Source organism: Aquarana catesbeiana, unplaced genomic scaffold (genome assembly GCF_042186555.1).
Source record: "Aquarana catesbeiana isolate 2022-GZ unplaced genomic scaffold, ASM4218655v1 unanchor228, whole genome shotgun sequence".
NCBI classification, from domain to species: Eukaryota; Metazoa; Chordata; class Amphibia; order Anura; family Ranidae; genus Aquarana; species Aquarana catesbeiana.
The window spans coordinates 3,744,542-3,768,781 of NW_027362655.1; the positions used below are offsets into that span (position 1 = coordinate 3,744,542).

The 24,240-nt window shown below is 45.0% G+C and overlaps 2 protein-coding genes across 3 annotated transcripts in view; one reads left to right on the forward strand and one right to left on the reverse strand.

Moving 5' to 3' along the window:
• Positions 1–24,240, reverse strand: part of LOC141121731 (uncharacterized) — a 212,966-nt gene that overhangs the window by 120,118 nt on the left and 68,608 nt on the right. The gene's annotated exons all lie outside the window — the stretch shown is intronic.
• On the forward strand, positions 1,751–23,861 carry LOC141121677 (uncharacterized). Of its 2 annotated transcripts, XM_073611368.1 has the most exons (8): positions 1,751–1,850; positions 3,084–3,205; positions 3,292–3,415; positions 3,877–3,974; positions 4,064–4,291; positions 4,370–4,576; positions 4,669–4,810; positions 22,751–23,861. In XM_073611368.1, exons 3-8 carry the CDS (start codon positions 3,331–3,333, stop codon positions 23,575–23,577), a joined length of 1,587 nt encoding a protein of 528 aa, XP_073467469.1. In that variant the 5' UTR covers positions 1,751–1,850; positions 3,084–3,205; positions 3,292–3,330; the 3' UTR covers positions 23,578–23,861. The 2 variants fall into 2 exon arrangements, with proteins under 2 accessions (XP_073467469.1, XP_073467470.1); XM_073611369.1 differs by lacking the exons at positions 3,084–3,205; positions 3,292–3,415 and having other exon boundaries at positions 1,762–1,850.

The following is a 24,240-nucleotide window of genomic DNA, read 5'->3' on the forward strand; positions in this document are numbered from 1 at the left end:
CCATTATGATGACACTTCCCATCCTTGCTGCTAATCCAATTTGTGATAGGAGATCCGTCTCCACTTCCTCCCTCAGGTTAGGGGGCCTATAGCATACTCCCAGTATTATTTTCCCCTTAGCTTCATCCCTTTGGAGCTCTACCCATAAAGATTCCACCTCCTCCCTAGCTCCCTCAGTGATGTCATCTCTCACATTCACTTGTACATTATTCTTGATATATAGGCATACCCCTCCCCCGTTCGTTACCTTCTCTATCCTTGCGGTATAGGGTATACCCTTGAATGTTTGCCAGCCAATCATGAGAGCTGTTGAACCAGGTCTCTGAAATTCCCACAAAATCCAAATCCTCCTTGTACAACAGTATCTCTAGTTCACCCATTTTGTCTGCCATGCTCCTGGCATTGGTGAACATGCCACATAGTTTAGACCGGTCGCATATTGTCCTCGTATTGGGTGTTTCGAGATTGCAACTAGGACTTGCTACTATACTCACCTTGTGTTTTTGTGCTTTGGTTAACCTACCACTAATGCCCCCAATACTACCCTCTGGAATATCTTCCGCACTGGCTATCACTGTCTCTGGAACCTCCCCCTCATCGAATAGTTTAAAAACCCCTCTAACTTTTTGGCCATCTTCATTCCCAGCAGATCTGCACCCTCCTCATTTAGGTGCAGTCCGTCCCTTCTATAGTACCGGTTATCGACTGAGAAGTCGGCCCAGTCCTCCAGGAACCCAAACCCCTCCTTACTACACCAGCTCTTCAGCCACTTGTTTACTTCCCTAATCTCCCTCTGTGGGAGAATATTGTAATCATACAATATTTTGTGCTCAATGTAGTGTTCTCTGCAAGTCCACTGCTTCCACTTTTCATCTACTTCAATGAACGTATTTTTCTAAAAAAATAAATCCACCAATCAATGAAAAGTTGATAAGGTGTAAAGTTCTCGGTGCTCCAAACTGTGCCAGCTGTAGTGTAGCCACGCCTTCTTCCACCTCTTAAACACGTGATGGTGAGGGCGCCCCCTTAGTAGTGCTTCCCCACTCACCAGAGCAATATGACTCCCAGCTTTTCATCTACCAGAGTCACCAACATCCTTCACACTCTCCTCACCTCCGATGGCAAAGGAACTGGATCCTCCTCGCTCACTCCTGCAAGTCTGCTGCGCTTTCTGTCAGTCTCCCTACTAGACTCCTCCTCCTCCAACCGCTGTTCCAGCAGGAGCTCCTCCTCTTCATACACACTCAGAGCTCCTCCTCTTCATACACACTCAGAGCTCTGCCTCTTCATACACACTCAGAGCTCTGCCTCTTCATACACACTCAGGGCTCCGCCTCTTCATACACACTCAGGGCTCCGCCTCTTCATACACACTCAGAGCTCCGCCTCTTCATACACACTCAGAGCTCCGCCTCTTCATACACACTCAGGGCTCCGCCTCTTCATACACACTCAGGGCTCCGCCTCTTCATACACACTCAGAGCTCCGCCTCTTCATACACACTCAGGACTCCGCCTCTTCATACACACTCAGAGCTCCGCCTCTTCATACACACTCAGAGCTCCGCCTCTTCATACACACTCAGAGCTCCGCCTCTTCATACACACTCAGGGAGGAGAGAAAGGGGAAGGATATACAGTACATACACACACAGCACAAGGCCGTGTTCACACTACAAGATGTTTCTTGGAGCTGCAGTTCCTCTGAGCTCCACAAGGTGGTGATCTCACCTCTACCCAGACAGGAAGTCTCTATGGAATACAGACAGGAAGTGATGTCAGGTAAATACAGGACATTCCATTTGGTAAGACGTAGAACGAAGACATTGCTGGATCTGGTGGCATAGGAGGTAATACGTAGATTAACCCCTTCAGGGGGATCAGTTGATGATTAATATATTTTGCTTCCAAAGCTGGCCATACATGGTTCAGTTTTATCGTTCATCCAGCGGGATGAGAGGGAACAACTGAATCGATTCCTCCATCCACACATTGGAGGGGGATGGGGGAATCCTCCCCGCTGCACTATTGTATTCTGACCATGGGGGGCGCTCCTCCGCTCTCAGAATACACAGATCAGTGATGAAGCTATTGGCTGCAGCTGCTGATCGAGTGACTTTTATCCGGCAGTGACCACACATGGATGGAAATGTGACCGATCCCTGCTGAACCAGCTGAATTTCCATGTATCTATGGTCACCATAAGTGACTTCCTCCCCTCCCCCTCATCTCCTTCATTATGTAAGTCATGCTGAGATAATCTCCCATTGGCTGAGCAATATTCTCATTTGTCTCTGAGCTCCTTCTTGCCATTCCTCGTCCTGCCTGTTGTTTCCTTGGATTGATTTTCTGTGTAGTGACCCCGGCTTCATCTCTTGGATGCGCTCGTCTGTTGCTTGTCCTGACCTTTATCCTGATTCCTGGATCTCCTCCTCATCTCTCCTCCATATCCTCTTACACAGCTTTTCTCCACACCTGCAGTGATCCTGGGGGGTGGAAACTTGACACCAGCACTCAGCAAAATCCATCCCCACCATTAGGAGCTCTGGAGAAAATTGTCTGCTATTTACACTCCGTTCCTCCGCACGTCACCTGATCACATGAGAGCTTACTTTCACAGATTCCTGACAGATTTCTGTATGGTAAAGGTCAAAGTTCACTCTTCAGTTTAGGAGAGGTGGGACGTACCCAGAAACAATAATTTGGTTTGCACAGGAGCCTCAAATCTCCCCATCTAAATGTCCCTCCTTCCAGAGTCTATATGTCCTATGACATCACACTGACCTCACAGCTCCTCCTCCCAATGTCCCTCCATCTGGCTCTTTTTTTCTGATGCTCTCAGGATGTGGGTGGACTCTTGGAATCCTCACTAGCAAAGTGGGACTGTTGGTCCTGCATTGTATGTAATGACGTTAGAATGCCTGCAACAAGTTTTTATCCTGCATAGTGTGGTGGTCCTGTGTGGGTAAATTATACCTCAGCCTGAAGTGAGGCTTTAATAAAATGGAGACCTGAATGATGAGGTGAGGAGGATTCTGGGAATATCAATTGATTTTACTGTTTGATTTGATTTCTAAATCTAGAGTTTTCCTCCTGTGAAGTCTGGAGATCATATGACCATCACATTGCCTCCACCTCCCTCCCTGATAGAATAGAGAAATAAAAAGAAGATTCTAGAAGTCACCAGAGAGATCATGGAGGAGAGGTGAGCGGTGCTGGGAATTCTGGGACATTATCCAGTAACAGACAAGGGATGTGTCTGGATGGTGACTGTATCATTGTGTGTGTCAGGTTCCTATAAGGTGTCAGGATGTCACTGTCTATTTCTCCATGGAGGAGTGGGAGTATTTAGAAGGACACAAGGATCTCTACAAGGACGTCATGATGGACAATCAGCCGCCCCTCACATCACCGGGTAAGAGGTAGGGCTTGGGAAAATATCGTTTTGAATCTTGAATCGAGTTGAGAGGTCAAATCGATTCAAATTTTCAGCAAATCGTTTTTTTTAGATTTTTTTTTTTTTTTCTCACCAGGACTGGCGCTGACACCGGAGCTGCGGGCAGGAGTTTTTAGGTGAGGCCAAGCCTTCGGCCTAGTCTGCGAGGCCGGACGCCGCGGACTAGGCCGAAGCCGCGGCCTCGCCAAAAAACTTTTGCCCGCAGATCCTCAGGACCGGCGCGGTGTCCATAAAAAAAAAACTCAATTCAAATCGTGAATCGAGTTTTTTTTTTTTTTTTTTGGAGAAAATCACCCAGCTCTAGTGAGAGGAGACTTTATTGTAAAGAAGAGAGCAGTACGGAGGGTCCACCTAGATCCCCCATCATCTGATAAACACATAGAAACAATGTATTCAGTCAGTGTGTGTGTTTCCTACAGATGGATCCAGTACTGGGAACCCACAAGAGAGATGTCCCCGTCCTCTGTATTCCCGGGATTCCACACAGGAAGATCACACCATCCCTCACCATCATCAGGTAGATGAGGAACAATCACTGATAGTATCATTAGGATCTGTACATTATCTGCATTGTTACCATTGATGTCATTTTTATTATATATTCAGAGTGGAAACCTGAGAGATTCTAAAGTTGAGGTTAAAGAGGAGATAAAAGAGGAGGATGATGAGGATGGGATAATGGGGGAGTCAGAGTTTGTAAAAGAACACAAAGATCTGTACCAGGACACCATGGTGGAGTCATCCAGCTACAGGGACCCACCAGAGAAATGTCCCCGTCCTCTGTATTCCCGGGATTCCACACAGGAAGGTCACACCATCCCTCACCATCATCAGGTAGGTGATTGACAATTATTGGTAGTTATGATTTATACACAGCATGTTTATTACAATGAATGTTTTATTATTTTTTAGAGTGGAAACCTCAGGGATTATAATATTGTTGTTAAAGAAGAGTATAAAGAGGAGGATGAGGAGTATGGAGTGATGGTGGAGTTATCAGAAGGACACAAGGATATGATGGAGCCACCAAATACCAGGAACCCACCAGAGAGATGTCCCCGTCCTCTGTATTCTCGGGATTCCACACAGGAAGATCACACCATCTCTCACTGTTACAAGGTTGGTGGGACAAAGTATCTAGAACATGGACATTTTTTTTTTGGATATTTTATGTAAGCTTATATTTTATAGTTGATATTTTCTTGGTTTAGAGTGAAGATCTGATAGATATAAAAATTGAAGTTAAAGCAGAAGAAGAAGAGAGGTATGTGAGGGATGATCAGCAGTCTATGGAGGAGGATGGAATAACGGGAACATTTATAGAGGAGGACACTCCTACAGAGATCAGCACAGGTGGGTCATTAATACTAAATACATTCCTCCACCCATACTGCTCACTGATTGGTCCAGAGTAGGACAAGGACTGGGTGATATCAGCCTGTAATACCCTGGTCACTTTCCTGAGCTGTGTTCCCCATCCTGTATTCTTGTATTTCTCTTGGATAATCTTCCTTCTCTGTGCTGCAGACACAATTTATGTATCTAGACTGGATTTATGGAGATTCTGGGCTCAGCCGGCAGCAAAATGTTCATTTTCACCATAGGTGTTACTAGACCTAGGCATCTTGGATATGAGTCTTCTTCCACATGCCTGAGTCTGGTAAGATCTCTACCAGAACAATTCTCCCAGGATTACTTGCTCTGTTCTTTGCTGGCTCTGCCGGGTGGAGGGATATGTCTGTATAGTCTCAGACCCAAGTCACTGAGTGCAGTCTCAGGAGATGGGAGGCAGCGGTGTGGGACCTCTGCAACTTGTCTCATGTAAACATTTAATCTTCCACTGATTACTGAATACCAATATTATGAGTCCTGACCCTTACACAAGAGCTCAAAATTTCAAGTCCTGAGCTACTAGCCAGGCCTTAAGAGTGACACGCTACCAGTTGCCCCACTCAACCCAACCAGTCCTCACCCCTAATCCCAACCCTAAACACACCCTCATAAATTAACTCATGAAATGACACTTAAATGTTTTATGCAGAATTACAGGGGTTGTAAACCCTCGTGTTTTTTCACCTTAATGCATCCTATCCTATACTGCTCACTGATTGTACCAGAGTAGGGTGGGGACTGGGTGATATCAGCCTGTAATCCCCTGGTCACCTTCCTAAGCTGTATTCCCTGTCCTGTACTTTCTGTATTTTTCTCGGATAATCTTCCTTCTCTGTGCTGCAGAAAAAATGTATGTATCTAGACTGGATTTATGGAGATTCTAGGATTCAGCCGGCAGCACAATGTTGCTTTTCAACATAGGTGGTACTAGACATAGGCACCTGGGGCATGTGCTTTGGGTAATTTGCTCCATTCCCGGGTCTGACAGGAAAATTCTTCGAGGGTCACTTGTAGGCTTATGTAGGTTGACCTCCCTACACAGGTGATGCTGTTGTAACCACCCTGCAAGGAGAGTAGAGAACAGGAGGAATGCACATTTCTCTAAGGCAGGGGTAGGCAACCTTAAAGAGGTGTAGCTCTACCTGAACAACATGGGAGAAGTCAAAGATCACTGGACACAGTGTTGCCTCCTCACACCAGTTTTAAACCTGTAATTTTCGTACTATTGTGTCGCAATCAGGTGCATTGCACAACAATCATGGGTTTAAATCAAGTGGTGGAGGCAACATATCTCCTCCTCACCACCTGTGAAACACGCTCAGATCGCTTTTTAGAGGAGCAGCAGTGATTGCTGCATTTGTAATTGAGCCCTAAGTTGCACTCTTAGGGCTCGTTCACAAGTAAAACCCTGTGGTTGATTTGAGGTTTTACTGCCCTAATCCCTACCCACTTTAGCTGTTGAGGAAGCAGCCAAAGGTGTACACGTGCTACAGCAGGAATTAAGCCCCCTGTTGCTTTTGGTGCAGGCTACTGCCTGCCTATCATGACCCATTCAAGTAAATGGGACAGGAGCCGGCACTACAGAGGAGGCATCGGCTTATGAGGCTCTTGCTCCCTACTACAGCTCCATCTTTACAAGTAGTCCTTCTGCATTGCACTCTGATGCTTTGGGATGGTGGGTCAGCAAGCCCAGACCGCGATCTACCAATCATCTGTTCGTGATCTACAGGTTCCTGACCCCCACTCTAAGGCCACTGTAGGTGTCATCGGGTGGTTTGCTGTCTGATTGGATGCTGCCACCCAGACCCCTGTCACCATCTTTAGTGAGGGCAGTGCTTATAAGATTTTGTGTGTGGTTAGGTGAGGACTGGAATTAGAGAGTGTGCTTAGCATGAGGGAGAGGTTCCAGAGAAGGAGGGAAAGCATAGAGACGATCATCAGTGCTGCTACGGGGAACCTTTCCACCACTAGTTCTTGCTGCTTTCTGTCTACCAGTTGCCCTCTGCACCAGGTGTTGTCAGTTTTTAAGCAGCACTCTCCACAAGTGCTGTATAATTATCTGTGAGTGTTGACGTCAGTTCTAAATCATTGTTGTTACTTTTACAATGCAATTCCTGCAACATCAACCTCGGGTGTGCCGTTTCTTTCTTTCAGGATGTCTGCCCCCCCCAGCCTATACTTGACGTAAAGTCAGCTGGATATGCCCCATTCAGTGGCTGCCACGGATGGGAGATTAGGCACCGGCATGGTATCACTGGGAGCAGCCTTGGCCCTAGTGCTTGTAACTGCCCTCACCACAACACCGATCACCCCCGACAGTCCCCCGTTTCCTCCTCCAGTTCCCTGGATTCTCCTTCGGCTCCCGGTGCACTCTTCTGATTCCCCGGGTCCTCCATTTCCTCCCCCGGTCCCCCCTTGGCCCAGATCTGTCAGGATGGAGAGAGAAGGAAGGAGCCAGTAAATATGTAATTTACCGGCTCCTTCCTTTTCCTAATGCACAGAGTCAGTGATCACTGACTGTCCATTTATAACTGAGCATCGAAAACTGTGTTTACGATTCTTCAGTTCATGAATGGAGAGGAGCCGCTGTCTCCTGTCCATTCATCTTCAATGCTGAGAAAGGGACTGGGGAATCTGTCCTCAGTCCCTTTCTCTGTCTCAAAAGGGAGATGTCAGTGGTCTATTTAGACCCCTGATATCTCACCAAAGGCCCCCCAAAAAAAAGCATTTTAAAAAAAAAATATATATATATAAATCGTAAAAAATAAAATTGTAAATAAAATAAAAAACTACTGACACAGTCCATACCTCATCAGTGCCGCCTATCAGTGTCACTGTCACATGACATTAAAAAAAAGCATTGGTAATCTGTATCGGCAAATACTTGAAAAAAGTATCGGTGCTTGTACTCGGTCTTCAAAAAGTGGTATCGGTGTAACCCCAGTCTCAACCCTCACTTTTAATGGTATAGTGGTTGAGGCGGTGGCCAGGGAACAGGAAGACGCGGAAGTCGCTGTGCCTGTAACCAAGAAAAGTGAACATCTCTACATCAGTTAAGACTACTTGGAAGTGGCCCCTGTATTGACTCTACAACCTTGTCCTACGCATTTCTCCAGGGGCCAACAGGCAGGACCATTGCCGAAGGTTGTTGAAACACTTACACTGACCGAGTGGGCCACAATTAATGAAAAAGACCCTGATCTTTCCCAGATACAATGTTTCCTCTGCCAAAAGCATAAACCTACTCCACGTGAGTGTCTGGGGTCACCAGGACACGTCCAGAGCAGTGTTAATTTCGTCGATTAAAACATTTTAGTTGACTAAATGAATACTATTTTAGTCAACTAAAATACAATTAAAACAACTGAGATGACTAAAATATGACTAAAACTAAAATGGCATATAAGTCAAAAGACTAAAATGGGACTAAAACTAAAATGCCATTTTAGTCAAAAGACTAATGCCCCATACACACGGTCGGATTTTCCGATGGAAAATGTCCGATCGGAGCGCGTTGTCGGAAATTCCGACCGTGTGTGGGCTCCATCGGACATTTTCCATCGGATTTTCCGACACACAAAGTTGGAGAGCAGGAGATAAAATTTTCCGACAAAATCCGTTGTCGGAAATTCCGATCGTGTGTACACAAATCCGACGGACAAAGTGCCACGCATGCTCATAATAAATAAAGAGATGAAAGCTATTGGCCACTGCCCCGTTTATAGTCCCGACGTACGTGTTTTACGTCACCGCGTTCAGAACGATTGGATTTTCCGACAACTTTGTGTGACCGTGTGTATGCAAGACGAGTTTGAGCCAACATCCGTCGGAAAAAATCCTAGGATTTTGTTGTCGGAATGTCCGAACAAAGTCCGACCGTGTGTACGGGGCATAAGACTAAAGCTAAATTGAAATTTCACTTCAAAATTAACATTGGTCTGTAGTGCATGTTCATACCTCAATAACATAAATAATAACATTGGATTTTTCACTCCAGCAGTATATAATGAGTTAATTACTATGGATGAGCTTCGAGTTTGATTCGAACTCATGTTCGACTCGAACATCGGCTGTTCACAAGTTCGCCGTACAGCGAACAGTTTGGGGTGTTCGTGGCAAATTCGAATTCCGCGGAACACCCTTTAAAAGTCTATGGGAGAAATCGAAAGTGCTAATTTTAAAGGCTTATATGCATGGTATTGTCATAAAAAGTGTTTGGGGACCTGGGTCCTGCCCCAGGAGACATGAATCAATGCAAAAAAAAGTTTTAAAAATGGCCGTTTTTTCAGGAGCAGTGATTTTAATAATGCTTAAAGTCAAACAATAAAAGTGTAATATCCCTTTAAATTTCATAGCTGGGGGGTGTCTATAGTATGCCTGTAAAGGGGCGCATGTTTCCCGTGTTTAGAACAGTCTGACAGCAAAATGACATTTCAAAGAAAAAAAGTCATTTAAAACTACTCGCGGCTATTGCATTGCCTGTCCGACAATACACATAAAAGTTCATTGATAAAAACGGCATGGGAATTCCCCACAGGGGAACCCCGACCCAAAATTAAAAAAAAAAAATTACGTGAGAGTCCCCCTAAATTCCATAACAGGCCCTTCAGGTCTGGTATGGATATTAAGGGGAACCCCGGCCAAAATAAAAAAAAAATTACGTGGGGGTCCCCCTAAATTCCATACCAGACCCTTATCCGAGCACGCAACCTGGCAGGCCGCAGGAAAAGAGGGGGGACGAGAGAGTGCCCCCCCCTGAACCGTACCAGGTCACATGCCCTCAACATTGGGAGGGTGCTTTGGGGTAGCCCCCAAAACACCTTGTCCCCATGTTGATGAGGACAAGGGCCTCATCCCCACAATCCTGGCCGGTGGTTGTGGGGGTCTGCGGGCGGGGGGCTTATCGGAATCTGAAAGCCCCCTTTAACAAGGGGACCCCCAGATCCCAGCCCCCCCGTGTGAAATGGTACCCCTACCATTTCACTAAAAAACTGTCAAAAATGTTAAAAATGACAAGAGACAGTTTTTGACAATTCCTTTATTTAAATACTCCTTCCTCCTTCCTCCCCCCTCCTCCTCCTCCTCCTCCGTCGTCGTCATCGTCGTCTCCTCCTCCGTCGTCGTCGTCTCCTCCTCCTCCTCCGTCGTCGTCTCCTCCTCCTCCTCCGTCGTCGTCTCCTCCTCCTCCTCCATCGTCGTCTCCTCCTCCGTCGTCGTCTCCTCCTCCGTCATCGTCTCCTCCTCCTCCGTCGTCTCCTCCTCCTCCTCCGTCGTCTCCTCCTCCTCCTCCGTCGTCGTCGTCTCCTCCTCCTCCTCCGTCGTCGTCGTCTCCTCCTCCGTCGTCTCCTCCTCCTCCGTCTCCTCCTCCTCCTCCGTCGTCTCCTCCTCCTCCGTCGTCTCCTCCTCCTCCTCCGTCGTCTCCTCTTCTGACGGTTCCTAAATAACGAGGTCGGGGCCACCCGGTGACCCACGGGACATGATGGGACTTCCCTGTGGCATTCCCCCTGACGTCACAGGGAAGTCCCGTCAAGTCACCGTGCGTCAGAAGAACCAGAAGAAGAAGATGAAGGAAGAAAGAAGAAGCATTTAAATAAAGGAATTGTCAAAACTGTCTCTTGTCATTTTTAACATTTTTGACAATTTTTTAGTGAAATGGTAGGGGTACTTTTCAGGAGGGGGGGGTGCTCTCTTGTGCCCCCCTCTTTTCCTGTGGCTTGCCAGGTTGTGTGCTCAGATAAGGGTCTGGTATGGAATTTAGGGGGACCCCCACGTCATTTTTTTTTTTTAATTTTGGCCGGTGTTCCCCTTAATATCCATACCAGACCTGAAGGGCCTGGTATGGAATTTAGGGGGACCCCCACGTCTTTTTTTTTTTTTTTTTAATTTTGGTTCGGGGTTCCCCTGCGGGGAATTCCCATGCCGTTTTTATTAATGAACTTTTATGTGTATTGTCAGACCGGCAATTCATTAATAGCCGTGAGTAGTTTTAAATGACTTTTTTTATTTGAAATGTCATTTTGCTGTCAGACTGTTCTAAACACGGGAAACATGCGCCCCTTTACAGGCATACTATAGACACCCCCCAGGTACGAAATTTAAAGGGATATTACACTTTTATTGTTTGACTTTAAGCATTATTAAAATCACTGCTCCTGAAAAAACGGCCGTTTTTAAAACTTTTTTTTGCATTGATCCATGTCTCCTGGGGCAGGACCCAGGTCCCCAAACACTTTTTATGACAATAACTTGCATATAAGCCTTTAAAATTAGCACTTTTGATTATTCATGGTCGTGTCCCATAGACTTTAACGGCGTTCGCGTGTTCGAACGAACTTTTTTCCTGTTCGCATGTTCTGGTGCGAACCGAACAGGGGGGTGTTCGGCTCATCCCTATTAATTACATCCATTAGATTTTGGACGACTAAAATGAGTTTCAGTCTACTAAAATGTACTGGAGATTTTAGTCCTAAGACTAAGACCAAAACAAAATTGAAATTTGCTGCCAAAATTAACACTGGTCCAGAGTCCTGCTGTGGTAGTGGGACTGTCTGGAAATAAGGGGTAACATTTTGTACTGTCAAGCTCACATCCCCACAGAACAACAGGATATTCTCCAAATCGTGGTCCCCCAGTCACACATCTTGCAGGTCTGCCAGATAATCCACATCACAAGCAGGCATGCTAGGGTTGACTGTACTGAGCACAAGTCAGGAGGAACTTTTATTGCTGCAAGAAAGGGTGCAGCGAGCTTGCCGCACTAGGTCAACCCAGAACAGATGGCCCCTCAGTCTATCATCGCCTCGGAACCCTTTGAACTAGCGACGATGGACTTATTAATGGTATCAGCCTCCCTATCTGGGTTCCATTATGCCTTAAAGGGTAAGTTCACCGTTACAGAAAAATATGTAAGGTGAACTTGCACAGGACCCCCTCCTCACCCCCCAGTCCAGCTGACCTGGAGCGTGGTGATTTCCTGTTCTGAGCCCTGCTATAGCCGCATCACGGGGCTTTGAAATCCCTGCAGCCTAATCCCGAAAACGTACCCGGCCAGGTGGTACGTTTAGGAGTGTTCTAATTGGTCAGCGCCGTCACATAGGGCCCATCCTGTCAGCGGGGAAGGGCTCAGAACGGGAGTTTGTTTATTAGAACGGGAGATCGCCGCACAACAGGACAGTGGGACTGGGGGGGGGGTGGTGAGGAGGGCGTCTTGTGTAAGTTCACCTTACAGATTTTTCTGTGAAGGTGAACTTACACTTTAATGTTTGTAGACCACTTCTCAAAGTATGCAATAGTGATACCCACCAGAGACCAAACTGCTGTAACCACCACTAAACCATTCTGGAATCATGTGGTTCAGCCCTACGACTGTCCCAAGCTCATCCTGTCAGACCAAGGTCCTAATTTTTAGTCCGAGGTGCTCTCTGTGCTGTGTTGTCTAAGTGGAATCCGTAAGTCCCACACAACCCCCTACCGCCCACAGAGAAATGGGGGTCTGTGAACATTTTAATAACACACTGTTGGGCATACTTCAGCCTCTGGAACAAGAGCATTGAGACTTTGGACACCAACACACGGTGGATGTTATTTGAGCCTACAATAACACAATACACCAGGCCATGGGACACACCCCCTTCTTCCTCATGTTCGGGCAGCTCCCCATGGACCTACTTCTGAACATTCCTGAACATATCACCCCCCACACTTCCAACAAATGGATACAAGAGTAGTGTAAAAGCCTGAGGAAGGTTTAAAAGCTGGTTCTTGAGCACCATTGAGGCAGAGGAAATCACTCTCAACCTATTTCGGCTGCGGCTGGAGGGCCAGGTGCTAGTGAAAAGACTTGAAAAGATTTAAGAGGGATAACAAGCTGGAGCCCTGGTGGGAAACCACTTCATATTATGTGGAGAAACAGCCTTTCCTATCGCCCCTGGTACAGTGCCTTGAAAAAGTATTCACACCTCTTGAAATGTTCCACATTTTCTCATGCTACAACTAAAAACGTAAATGTATTTTATTGGGATTTTATATGATAGACCAACACAAAGTGGCACATAATTGTGAGGTGGAAGGAAAATGATAAATGGTTTTCAAACTTTTTTTTACAAATAAATATGTGAAAAGTGTGGCGTGCATTTGTATTCAGCCCCCCCCCCTCGAGTCAATACTTTGTAGAACCTCCTTTCGCTGCAATTACAGCTACAAGTCTTTTTGGGGATGTCTCTACCAGCTTTGAACATCTAGAGACAGGTAGACTTATTTTACTAATTAGGTGACTTCTGAAGGCAATTGGTTCCACTAGATTTTAGTTAGGGGTATTAGAGTAAAGGGGGCTGAATACAAATGCACGCCACACTTTTCACATAGTTATTTGAAAACTATTTATCATTTTCCTTCCACTTCACAATTATGTGCCGCTTTGTGTTGGTCTATCACATAAAATCCCAATAAAATACATTTACGTTTTTGGTTGTAACATGACAAAATGTGGAAAATTTCAAGGGGTGTGAATACTTTTTCGAGGCACTGTATATGGCATGGTGTCTGAGGGCAAGAATGCAGCTGATTCTATGGAATATCACTCTATAGGAGGGCTGGAAGAGTGCTAGGAATTCCAAGAAACTTGTTGACTCCTATGAGGCAAGGGTGTTATGCCTACCTATGATAACCCTTAAGCACCTAAGGCTCCTGAACAACCTCCAGTAAATGATAATCCCAAAGACAAGCTGGAAGGTCCAAGTGAGGGTCGCTGCCCTATTAGGTCTAACCGCAGTGGTGGCTGGTGTGTTTTTTTTTTTTTTTTTTTTTTTTTTTTAGATGGGTGGCAAGCAACCACCCCCCCTATCCTGGGCGCCGGCAGCACTTCCTCCTGCCAGCTCACTGTCTGCTGGTCGGTCCGGCACTTACCCCATCTAGGTGGTGGGTGGCAAGCGACGGACAGGGGCTCCTGTGTCCTCTCGTCCATCATGGCAGCTTCTGCTGTGGGTCCCCTCCCCTTCTCCTAGGCGTCTAATAGGATCATCTGTCCTTTCAGCCAATCAGGTGATGGGTCTCAAGACCCGCTTCCTGATTGACCAGGAGGATCAGTGTTAAAATAGCAAATATTCATTCACTATTGTAACACACCTGGGTGGGCTTGGTTTGCAGTGCTCTGCGCCCCAAACCCACCCTATTTTGAAGCCTATTAGAGCCTCTGGCTCTAATCAAGTTGTCAGAATGTTAATACTGAGATAGTAAACAATTCTATATTTATGCAAGTAAGCAAGGATCTAAAATTTAGGAGATTCCTGCTTTTTTCCACAAATAAACATATAACTCAAATTTGTTTTTCACGCTAATTTGAAGACTAAAGGAATACAAAAAGATGTGCAAAAACATATATATTTATTTACTAAAACTTCAGTGCAAAACAATATCAAAATATAACTGGTTATAAACACAGAATATGGATAAACATTTCAATAATATAGATAATATCAATGAATGAGAATATAACCACAAGCTCTTGTTGCCAAAATACCAATGTATCAACACTTATAACCTTTTTGTAAATAGTTTTTCAGTGGATCAACAAACTGTAAAATAACAAGGTGTCAATTTGAACACGTGGCCTCTCTCTCAGCAAACAGACCTTGCAGCTCAGATTAAAACACATGGCCAAAATGTTATACAATGTATGTCTACTTGGTAATATAACCAAGACTTCTATATTTAAGCTAAAGACAAATTTAGATAGAAATGAATGTTTAAGCATACATCATAACTAAGCCATTCAGGATTGTCTTTAGCCTTATGAGATATACAAATATGTGTATTTTTTTCCTTTTTTTTTTTTTTGGAAAAATCTTTTTATTCACATTTTTATAAACAATACACAAAGTGCAAAAACATGCAACCATTCCCCTCGAACCCCACCTCCCTTCCCCGTTGTGCAATGTCCCAAAAATGACAGGCCGTTAAACAGTATTAATTACCCTTTCAGCATCAATTCAGTAATGAAAGCCTTGTAAACTAGACGAGATATAGAATGGTACACATAATCACTTGGTCGCTGCTAAGCATGCCAGGCCATTCCAACAGGTGGATATTCCATGTATGCATTATTTAAACCTCCTATATACAGAGTGTCATTGGATGAGAGCCAGCATTGCCATACTTTTTCAAACTTTTTGGGGCAACCCCTACTCAAGTAAGTGGCTTTATAGAAGGGCAATGCCTTATTCACTATGCCCTTCCAGTAGGCCAGGGAGGGAGCTTCAGGCTTTTTCCAGCATTAGTAGTATAGCCTTGCGTGCGTAGAACAGAGTGAGGGAGAGCATGGTTCTTTGAGCCCTGAGCGGTGCCACCTCTTCCACCAGGTCTAGCAGATCGTCAGGTAGAGAAATTAGCCTTTGGTTTCTGTGACCCCTGCCCAGAACTCCCGTATTGGCTCGCAATGCCATAATATATGGTCGAAATCTGCTATGGCGGTAGTACAACGCCAGCAAGTCGTGTCATCCGAACCATATATACTGGCTATTCTTGCTGGGGTGTAATATACCCTATGAAATATCTTAAATTGAATTTATCGATCACAAGCCGACACTAGGACCCGGAATGGGTGGTCCCACATATCGTTCAAGTCATCCCTCTGAAAGTTGGGGACTAACGAACTCCATTTATCCCTACACTTATTGAGTGTCTTGGGCCTTTCAACAAACGGCTATTTATAGGCTTCCGACAGCGTCTTTTGCATGGATTCGTCACAAAGTAACTGTTCCAGGGGTGAAGTTTGGAGTTCCACCGTGCCTGCACCAAACGGTCCAAGGAATGTGTGCCGCAGCTGTAGATAACGGAAAAAGTACCAGTTCGGGAGGACGTGCCTATACTTTAATTGATCAAACGTGAGCAGTCTCCCTCCCTCCACCATGTTCTTTAATTGTTTGATGCCGACTCGGCCCCATATTATCGGGTCTGGAATTTCACTAAAATGTGATAGTCTAGGATTAAACCATAGTGGAGTGTCTGGTGACCATGCCTCTGTTTCAGAGTGCATTAGCACCTTTTGTCTTGTCCCACGCACGGATAGTAGCGCTCATGGAGCCATTTAAAGGCGCCGATACCTGTGGTCCCCTGTGCACCAAATAGCAAAGACTCTCGTAGGATCCCATAAGTGCAGCCTCAAGTACTGTTGCTGCATCACCATCATCTCTTACCAGCCAGCACCTGGCAGTCACCATTTGCCCTGCTATAAAATATTTGAACAGATCCGGGAGAGCTAATCCTCCCTGTCCATGGGGTTCCTGTAGTGTAAGGGGACTTATTCTGGGGTGACTTGAGCACCACAGGAAAGAGCTAAACAGACTATTTGCATGCTTAAAGAACGAACATGGGACCCATATTAGAGTGTTGTGTAAGGAATACAAAAATACTGGTAAAATCTTAATTTTAAGAAGATTCACCCTACTGATCAGGGAGAGTGGTAAATGCTTCCAGGCGTCCAACTGAATCTTAACCTTTGTGAGTAGCGGCATTAAATTGAGTGATAGGTAGTCACCAACTTTGGGGGATACACGAATACCCAAATATTTAAATTCAGTTACCCAGGTTATAGGGACCAAAGGTGATGCTTGAGCCTGAGCTCCATCATCGATAGCCATGAGATTGGACTTCTCCCAATTAACTTGTAGGCCCAAAAACTTTGCAAAAGTGTCTAGAATCTTAAATACTGCTTCTAGTGATGATCCTGGGTCCTCTAAAAAGAGAAGCATGTCATCCGCATATAAGGCAGTGCATTCACCAATGCTTCCTACCTCAAGGGCCCTTACCTTTTGTAGATGGACGTAGAGCGATAGCTATGTGTTCAATGGCCAAGGCTAATAAGGCCGGTGAGAGCGGGCATCCCTGGCGCGTACCCCTACCCAGAGGACTGTGCAGAGACTGACGTGCCTATCCTAATTGTCGCCTTGGGCCTACTATATAGCAAAGAGATGCAGGTAAGAAAAACATCTCCAAACTCCATATACTGTAGTACCGGGGACATATAATGGCAGTCCACAGAGTCAAAGGCTTTAGCCATGTCTAAGGACACTATCACTCTGGCCCCAGGGTTAGAATGATCAATCTGCAAGTGTAAAAATAGCCTGCGGAGATTTGTGTCTGTGGATTTCTGGGGAATGAAGCCCGTTTGATCTATGTCTACCAGTGTAGTGATTACCTTCGATAATCTTGTGGCTAGTATCTTTGTTAGGATATTAAGATCCTGATTGAGGAGAGCTATGGGTCTATAGGAGGAGCAGCTCAGGGGGTCCTTGCCCGGTTTGGGCAGCAGAACCACCTGAGCCTCCATGAGAGAATCCAGTAGAATCCTGTGTTCTAAACAGAAGTGGAACAAGGTCTTAAGTCTTGGGACAAGAGCTTCTAGGTGCAACCTATACCACTCTATGCAAAATCCATCTGGCCCTGGTGATTTGTGTGGCGGTAATGATCTAATGGCAGTTTCGATTTCTTTCTCTTTGATCTCTACTTCTAAGCTATTTTTATCCACCTCAGACAGTACTGGAATGCGCAGGGAGGTAAGTAGGGATTCAAGATGCTGTTTGTTATAGACCAGGATAGGCGTGTAGAGTGTTCTATAATAGTCTACAAAAGTGTCTAGATGGGTCTGACAGTAAGGTTCCCTGAGAATTGGTAATACAGGGGATATTAGTCTGGACTCTCTGTTCTGCTACCAACATGGCTGGGAGTTTTCCGTTTTTATGTCCTTGTTTGAAGAGGGATTCTGCCCTCCTCGTCCAAGATGTGTGCATCAACTCAGTGAAGTGTAATGCCAAAAGGCGGCGTGCTTCAAACAGTTCAGTGTATGTGACATCTGACTGGTTGGTTGCATGGTTCAGCTCACACATCCTCTCTCTGTCCTGCATTTCCTGTGCGACAACATTGAATTGTTTGCGTGCTTGCTTGATCGCAGATATATACTGACCTCGCATACACGCTTTAAAGACATCCCAAAGTATAGGCAAGGGAGCTGACTGCAAGTTGTCCTCCCAGTAACCAGAAAATACTGGTGCCACCTGGGAAGCAACTGATTCTACCTCCAACCAACCCGGGCTTAACCGCCATGCACCCCCCTGATCTGTAAGGGTAGACCAATATGTACCACTAAAGGCGTGTGATCCGACAGGCCCCCTGCGATATAATTAGCTCCCCTAACCAACTGCATCATCGAAGCGTTTGTGAACGCTAGATCAATCCATGAGGAAGACCTATGTGTTTTGGATAAGTGTGAGAAACTTTTGGTGGTATGATTTTTCCATTGCCATAACTCCTTGAGAGCAGCCGTCTCCGCCCAGGCTCACAGTTCTACAGATGCAACTCTCTTGGAGTTAGAGGAGTCTAGAGTAGCACTTAAAATGGCATTGAAATCGCCTGCTACAATGAGGGGCAAGTGCATGAAGGGAGCTAATCTACCAAGCAGGTCATACAGCACCCGTATTTGAAACTGGGGGGGACATATACATTTACTAACACCATTTTATGCATATATATGTCAGCCACAACAATCGCATACTGGCCCCCTGGATCCGTGATGACCTGATGAATAGTACAGGGGACGGTTTTGCTAATTAAAATAGGCACTTCCCTGGCTTACATGGAGTACGTAGCATGTATGGCATGTTGGATCCAGAAGCGCCGCATGGTCAGAACCCTATTGCCATCTAAATGTGTCTCCTGTACCAAGACAATTTGAAGCTTAAGTGGTTTCAGGTATTGGAGCATTAGGGCTCGGTGGAATTTATCGTTTAAGCCTCTAACATTCCAAGACAGTAAATCAAATACGGTTCCGGCTATAGAAATACCTTATAAAGAAATACATTAAATAGCATAGCTGTTCTATAAATTCTAGCGACCAGTGACCACTGAGGGTCTCATCTAGATCATAGGACTCAAGTGACCAAGGGGGTAATATGGCACATTGCACATCCAAACACAAAAATATCCCCAATCCCACATAACTCCCTGCTGCTGTGTAAAACATTCAAACTAATACACTCAGCGTAGTCCCGAAACTACTCCCAAACTTACAGAAAACGTGGCTAAAAAAAAGAAAAATTTAGATCCAAAACATTGTCTAAAGTGAGAACCTACAAAAAAAGTCTCCCTGATAGTAGTCAGTCCAAAAACAAGACAAAAAAAGTATCTGCTCCTGTGTTAACTTCTTTCCGTGCCCCAGAGGAATGATGGCAGAACCTCCTCCCACATAGTTCCAGGAGTGTTCATTTCTGTATACACCCAAGATAGAAACTCCTTCAGCAGAGGTATGATGATACAGGTGTTCTCCAGGAGGTCCTAGTCCTGCCAGCAGTACGGTGCAAAGGAATCGATATGTCAAGAGGTTAGGGTGTATTAGTAGCCCCCACTATGCAGGCCATCCCCCCGTGGATATCAAGATCCCCAAAACTGTTCAAGGAAAGTGAAACCCCAGCCCCCGGTTCACAAATTGTCGATCCACTCATTGGCCTCCTCCAGGCGTATCAAAAAATAGGACCGTGCCCTTGTGAGGGATACGCAGCCGGCTGGGATACAGCATACCATACATGATATTTTTTTCCCCGAGGACAGCGTCTCACCTCGTTAAAGGATCTGCAACGTTTTTGCACCTCAGCCGAGAAATCTGGGAATAACATCAGCTTGGTGTTTTCATATGATAATTCAGGATTCTTCCTTGCCTCTGCCAAGATCATATCCCTGTCTCAGAAGTTCAAAAGTCGCACCAGGAATGGGTGGTGCACCCCCCAGGCGTTTTCCCATGGGCACCCTGTGTGCCCTCTCAACTACGTATGTGGGCATCATATCTGGCAGGTTCAGCAATTGTTTGAACAGGGTTTCAGCAAATATGGCAGGTTTCTGGCCCTCTGCTCCCTCTGGTAGGCCTACCACGCGGATGTTATTTCACCTCTGCCTGTTCTCAGCGTCATCCATTTTATTTACAAGGTAACTCACCAGCGACTGAAGATCTGCAATTTGTGAGGTGTGTGAGCCCTGCTGATCTTCTACCGTGCCAATCCGGTCCTCCGTTTCAGTGATTCTCCCCCTCATTTTATCTAGATCATGGTGGATCAGCGTCCACTCTGATGCCAGATGGTCAATGCGGACCATCATCATGGTTTTAAAGCCCTCTGTGGCTGCAAGATCGGTTTGGTAATCGATTATGGTGCCGACTCCAGCACTGCAGGAGGGAGCCTCATGTGCAGCAGAGGGAGAGGTCATGGCTGAGAGGGGCGCTGACATTCCCGGGCTCTGCACTGTCCCTTGCCCGCTCCCTATTCCGGAAGTGGAGGCTAAGATGGCGCCTGGCTCGCGCCCCACCCCTTACCAGAGCGCTGTGATTTTGGGTCCTTGGTGGGCTTACCCCGGCCTTTTGCTGACGTGATCGCCTCTATGGGGGGTCCCGGATACCCGCGGGAGCTGCCGTGTCTCTTTTTTGGGCATGTAGAGGGTCTGTACACAGGGTGGTAGATGCAGATAGGCATGGAGCTCTGGAGTCACATGTCCGTCCGGCTTCACATTCTGGCCACGCCCCCGTGTATTTTTCTCTTTAATTGAAACAGAACAACTTCTACTGCAGTTACAATTATCTCTATTCCAATTTAATGCTGCAAAGATTAAATGACCCAATCAGATGTCCAAAACTATTTCTACAGATAATAGAAATGTATACTTTTACCAGTAATATCAAAATCCTTTGTCTGAGAGATATCAGCTGTTTGTCCTCAGTATACCTCCTTCCTTCCTGTTTTTTTCCCGTTTTTCCTTTTCTCCTCATGTGTATACAACCCCCCCCCCCCCCCCCGCAGAAAGTGGGTGTGTATGTCTCTACTACGTAATTAATGATGTTAATTACTTGTGCCGTATAATGCCCACATTCCTGTATAACTACTAACAGAGGACAGTATTTTCCCTTACACCACTACCATAAGATGTATAGGCTTAAAAAATGATTTTGTAATGTTATTTAACATGTCACCATATCATTCCAAATAACCTTTGACCTCAGCCTAGAAGAACACTATAAATATCAGGAAATGTCTATTATATGTCCGACTTCTCCAGACTTTTGTCTCTTCATGAGAAATATGGCTTTAGGAAAGTTTAGATAAGTTAATTAACTCTTGCTCTAAATACCTTGATAGTTAGGTTATTGGCTTCTCAGAATACAATGATTATTTACCATGCATATTCACTCTTATTCATAGTGTTTCAAACCTTCTATGCTCATATTAATAATATATATACTAATATGTATCAATAAGTATACAGTAAGTAAAAATTCTATCATGACTATATATATGAATTTTGTAAAAACACATATACAGTATATATGTAAAATTATTCAATTAAGTAGTTATATAATTGCCCTCATATAATGTAATGACAATATAATAGAAATTATTGCTAATACAATTTCTTGTAATTAATAAGGCTTGTTTATAAGACAGTTTTTGAATAGGCCCTTTTCCCTCAGTTATAAGAGACAGGGAAAAAAAATATGCGTCTCTAAGTTTAATGTTCTCTTGAAACATGAGTCATCAATCTCATTATAACATAAAACAGGCCTCATGGCTAGTTCCTTATCTAATCTGGCTGTCTGGAATTTTCAAAAGTTACGATCTGGGAGAATAGGTGATTAGGTTTTATACGTCCTTAAACAATGAACTTACATTCACTCTTTTACCAGTAAATTATATATTATATTCATGGGACTTAGAAATTAATTCTCTTTAACCCCGATACCTCTGACAAAGTGCTTCAAAAAATCACACCCCTATTGGAATCCATGCATCCGGCGTCCTGCATGGGGGCCGGACACATGGATGGGGGGGCTGCGCCCTTAATGGACGGGCCACCCCTGTCTAACCGAGAGCAGTTGCCAGCCAAGTATTCTGATTACGTTGTATAATGTACTGCCTATCATTATTGCATTCTTTTGTTAATCATCTGTTTGCCTTGCTGAATTTCATTGTTTTATTACTATTGTAGGGGAGTCAATGCCAAGAACAGCATCTGTAGGCACATGTAGGTTGATCTCCCTACACAGGTGGTGCTGATGCACCCACGCTGCAAGGAGACTAGAGAACATGAGCAATGCACAATTCTCTTAGTTCTCTGTACATGTCATTGGGTGGGCTGCTGTCCGATTGGACGCTGCCACTTGGATGACCAACACGGACATCTTTTGTGAAGGCAATGCTTATAAAAAACAATGGCTCACTGCAGTTGGTGCGCATTTTCCATGTGGTTAGGTGAAGGACAGGAACCCACTGGATAGGGAGAATGTGCCTAGCATCAGGGATAGGTTCTGGAGGAGGAGGGGCAGCATAGAGACAGTCATCAGTATTGCTGTTGGGAACCTTTCCACCACTAGTTCTTGCTGCTTACTGTCTACCAGCTGCCCCCTGTGCCAGGTGTTGTCTGTCTATGTTACTGTATAATCTGTGTGTGTGGTCTTCAGGATCAGTCCAGTCTTCATCTTGGTTGTTCTCCCCCCATCCTCACTCTCTGACCTCTGATCAGGCTCAGCCCCATTGTTATTCATGTGTAAATCATGGACTAAATAAGGAAGTGCAGGACTTCTTGTATTGGGAAGATGGCAATGAGTGATAGAGGGGGTCTGGACACTTGTCCGATAATCCCCTCATCACTGTCACTCCTATAACAGACAGTTCTTGTTGTTTCCTCACTCTCTGACTATGGCCCATGATTAAAGAAATGAACTGGTAGGAGATCAGAAGACCCATTTACTAGTTACCTTGAGGGAGGAATTGTAAGATCCTCAGAGACAAAGCTGCCTGATGTGGGCGGAGTCCTGGTTTAGGGGAACCAATCTGCTCATGTCTAGTAATAATATTTTTATTTCTATTTTAGTAGATGGACGGGAGATGAGGAAAACCTCAGAGGATTGTCTCACTTTGTCTCCAGACTGTAAAGTAGAAGATGAGGACATCACACAGTATAGTTCAGGAGAAAACCCGACTACCTCAAATGTCCATCCGGCACCACACAGTGTAGATGGACCATCGTATTCCTCTTATCCTGAGGAACCTCAGACTGTGAGGGACGGTGCCGTCCTTCCAACAGAGAAGAGATTTTCCTGTACTGAGTGTGGGAAGTGTTTCCATTCTAAACCTAATCTTATTGTCCATAAAAGAACTCACACAGGTGAGAAGCCGTATTCCTGTCCTGAGTGCGGGAAATGTTTTTCACAAAAGTCCAATCTTCAAATACATCACTTGTCTCACACGGGGGAGAAGCCGTATTCTTGTTCTGAGTGCGGGAAATGTTTTGTAATAAAATCACGTTTGGTCACACATCAGAGATTTCACACAGGGGAGAAGCCGTATTCCTGTCCTGAGTGTGGAAAATGTTTTGTAATAAAATCACATCTTGTCACACATCAGAGATCTCACACGGGGGAGAAGCCGTATTCCTGTCCTGAATGCGGGAAAGGTTTTGTAATAAAATCACATCTTGTCGCACATCAGAGATCTCACATGGGACAGAAGCCGTATTCTTGTCCTGAGTGCGGGAAATGTTTTGTAATGAAATCAGCACTTGTCCCACATCAGAGATCTCACACGGGGGAGAAGCCGTATTCCTGTCCTAAATGTGGGAAATGTTTTTCACGGAAGTCAAATCTTTACAGACATCAAAAATCTCACGTGGGGGAGAAGCCACTTTCCTGTCCTGAGTGAGGGAATTGTTCCTCACTAAAGTCCTGTCTTCCTGTACATCAGGGATCACACACAACCCTCGAGGTGTATTAGTGCCTTGAGTGCGGGAAATGTCTTCTATATGAATGTTGCTGGACATCACAGCTCTCATGTGGGGAAGAAGCACACCCTGATATACACCTCAGATATACTCCATGGCTGATCTTCATAAGGAGATCAGAGATCACCAAGGACATGGATGAAGTGTTGTACCATGTTGGCCATTGATAGCAGTAGAAAAATAAAAATGTAGTTATTACCTTTCATTGGCTGAGTACATTTTGTGGTGTAAGCTTTCACAAACACTCCAGTTAAAAAAAAAAAAAAAAAAAAAAGAAGTTGAATGAATGTGATCAGTTTCGCCCAGCTATAAGGAGTTTTGGTCATCTTTTATTTCATACACTGATTTCCTTGGCTCCACCCAGTGGCCATAATGCAGTATTGCACTATTTTAACTAATTGAGGTATTTCAGGAAAAATACCTGATTATGGTCTCTATGGAGCTGATGGTCATATGAAATCACTGTGTTAAATCACAGCCAGAATTTATAACAGCTGATGGTTTATCACGGTCACGTGATATTTTAAATTCTTTTAGGGTTTTTAGTCAATATGTGCAAAGAGAGATCACACAAAGTATAACAT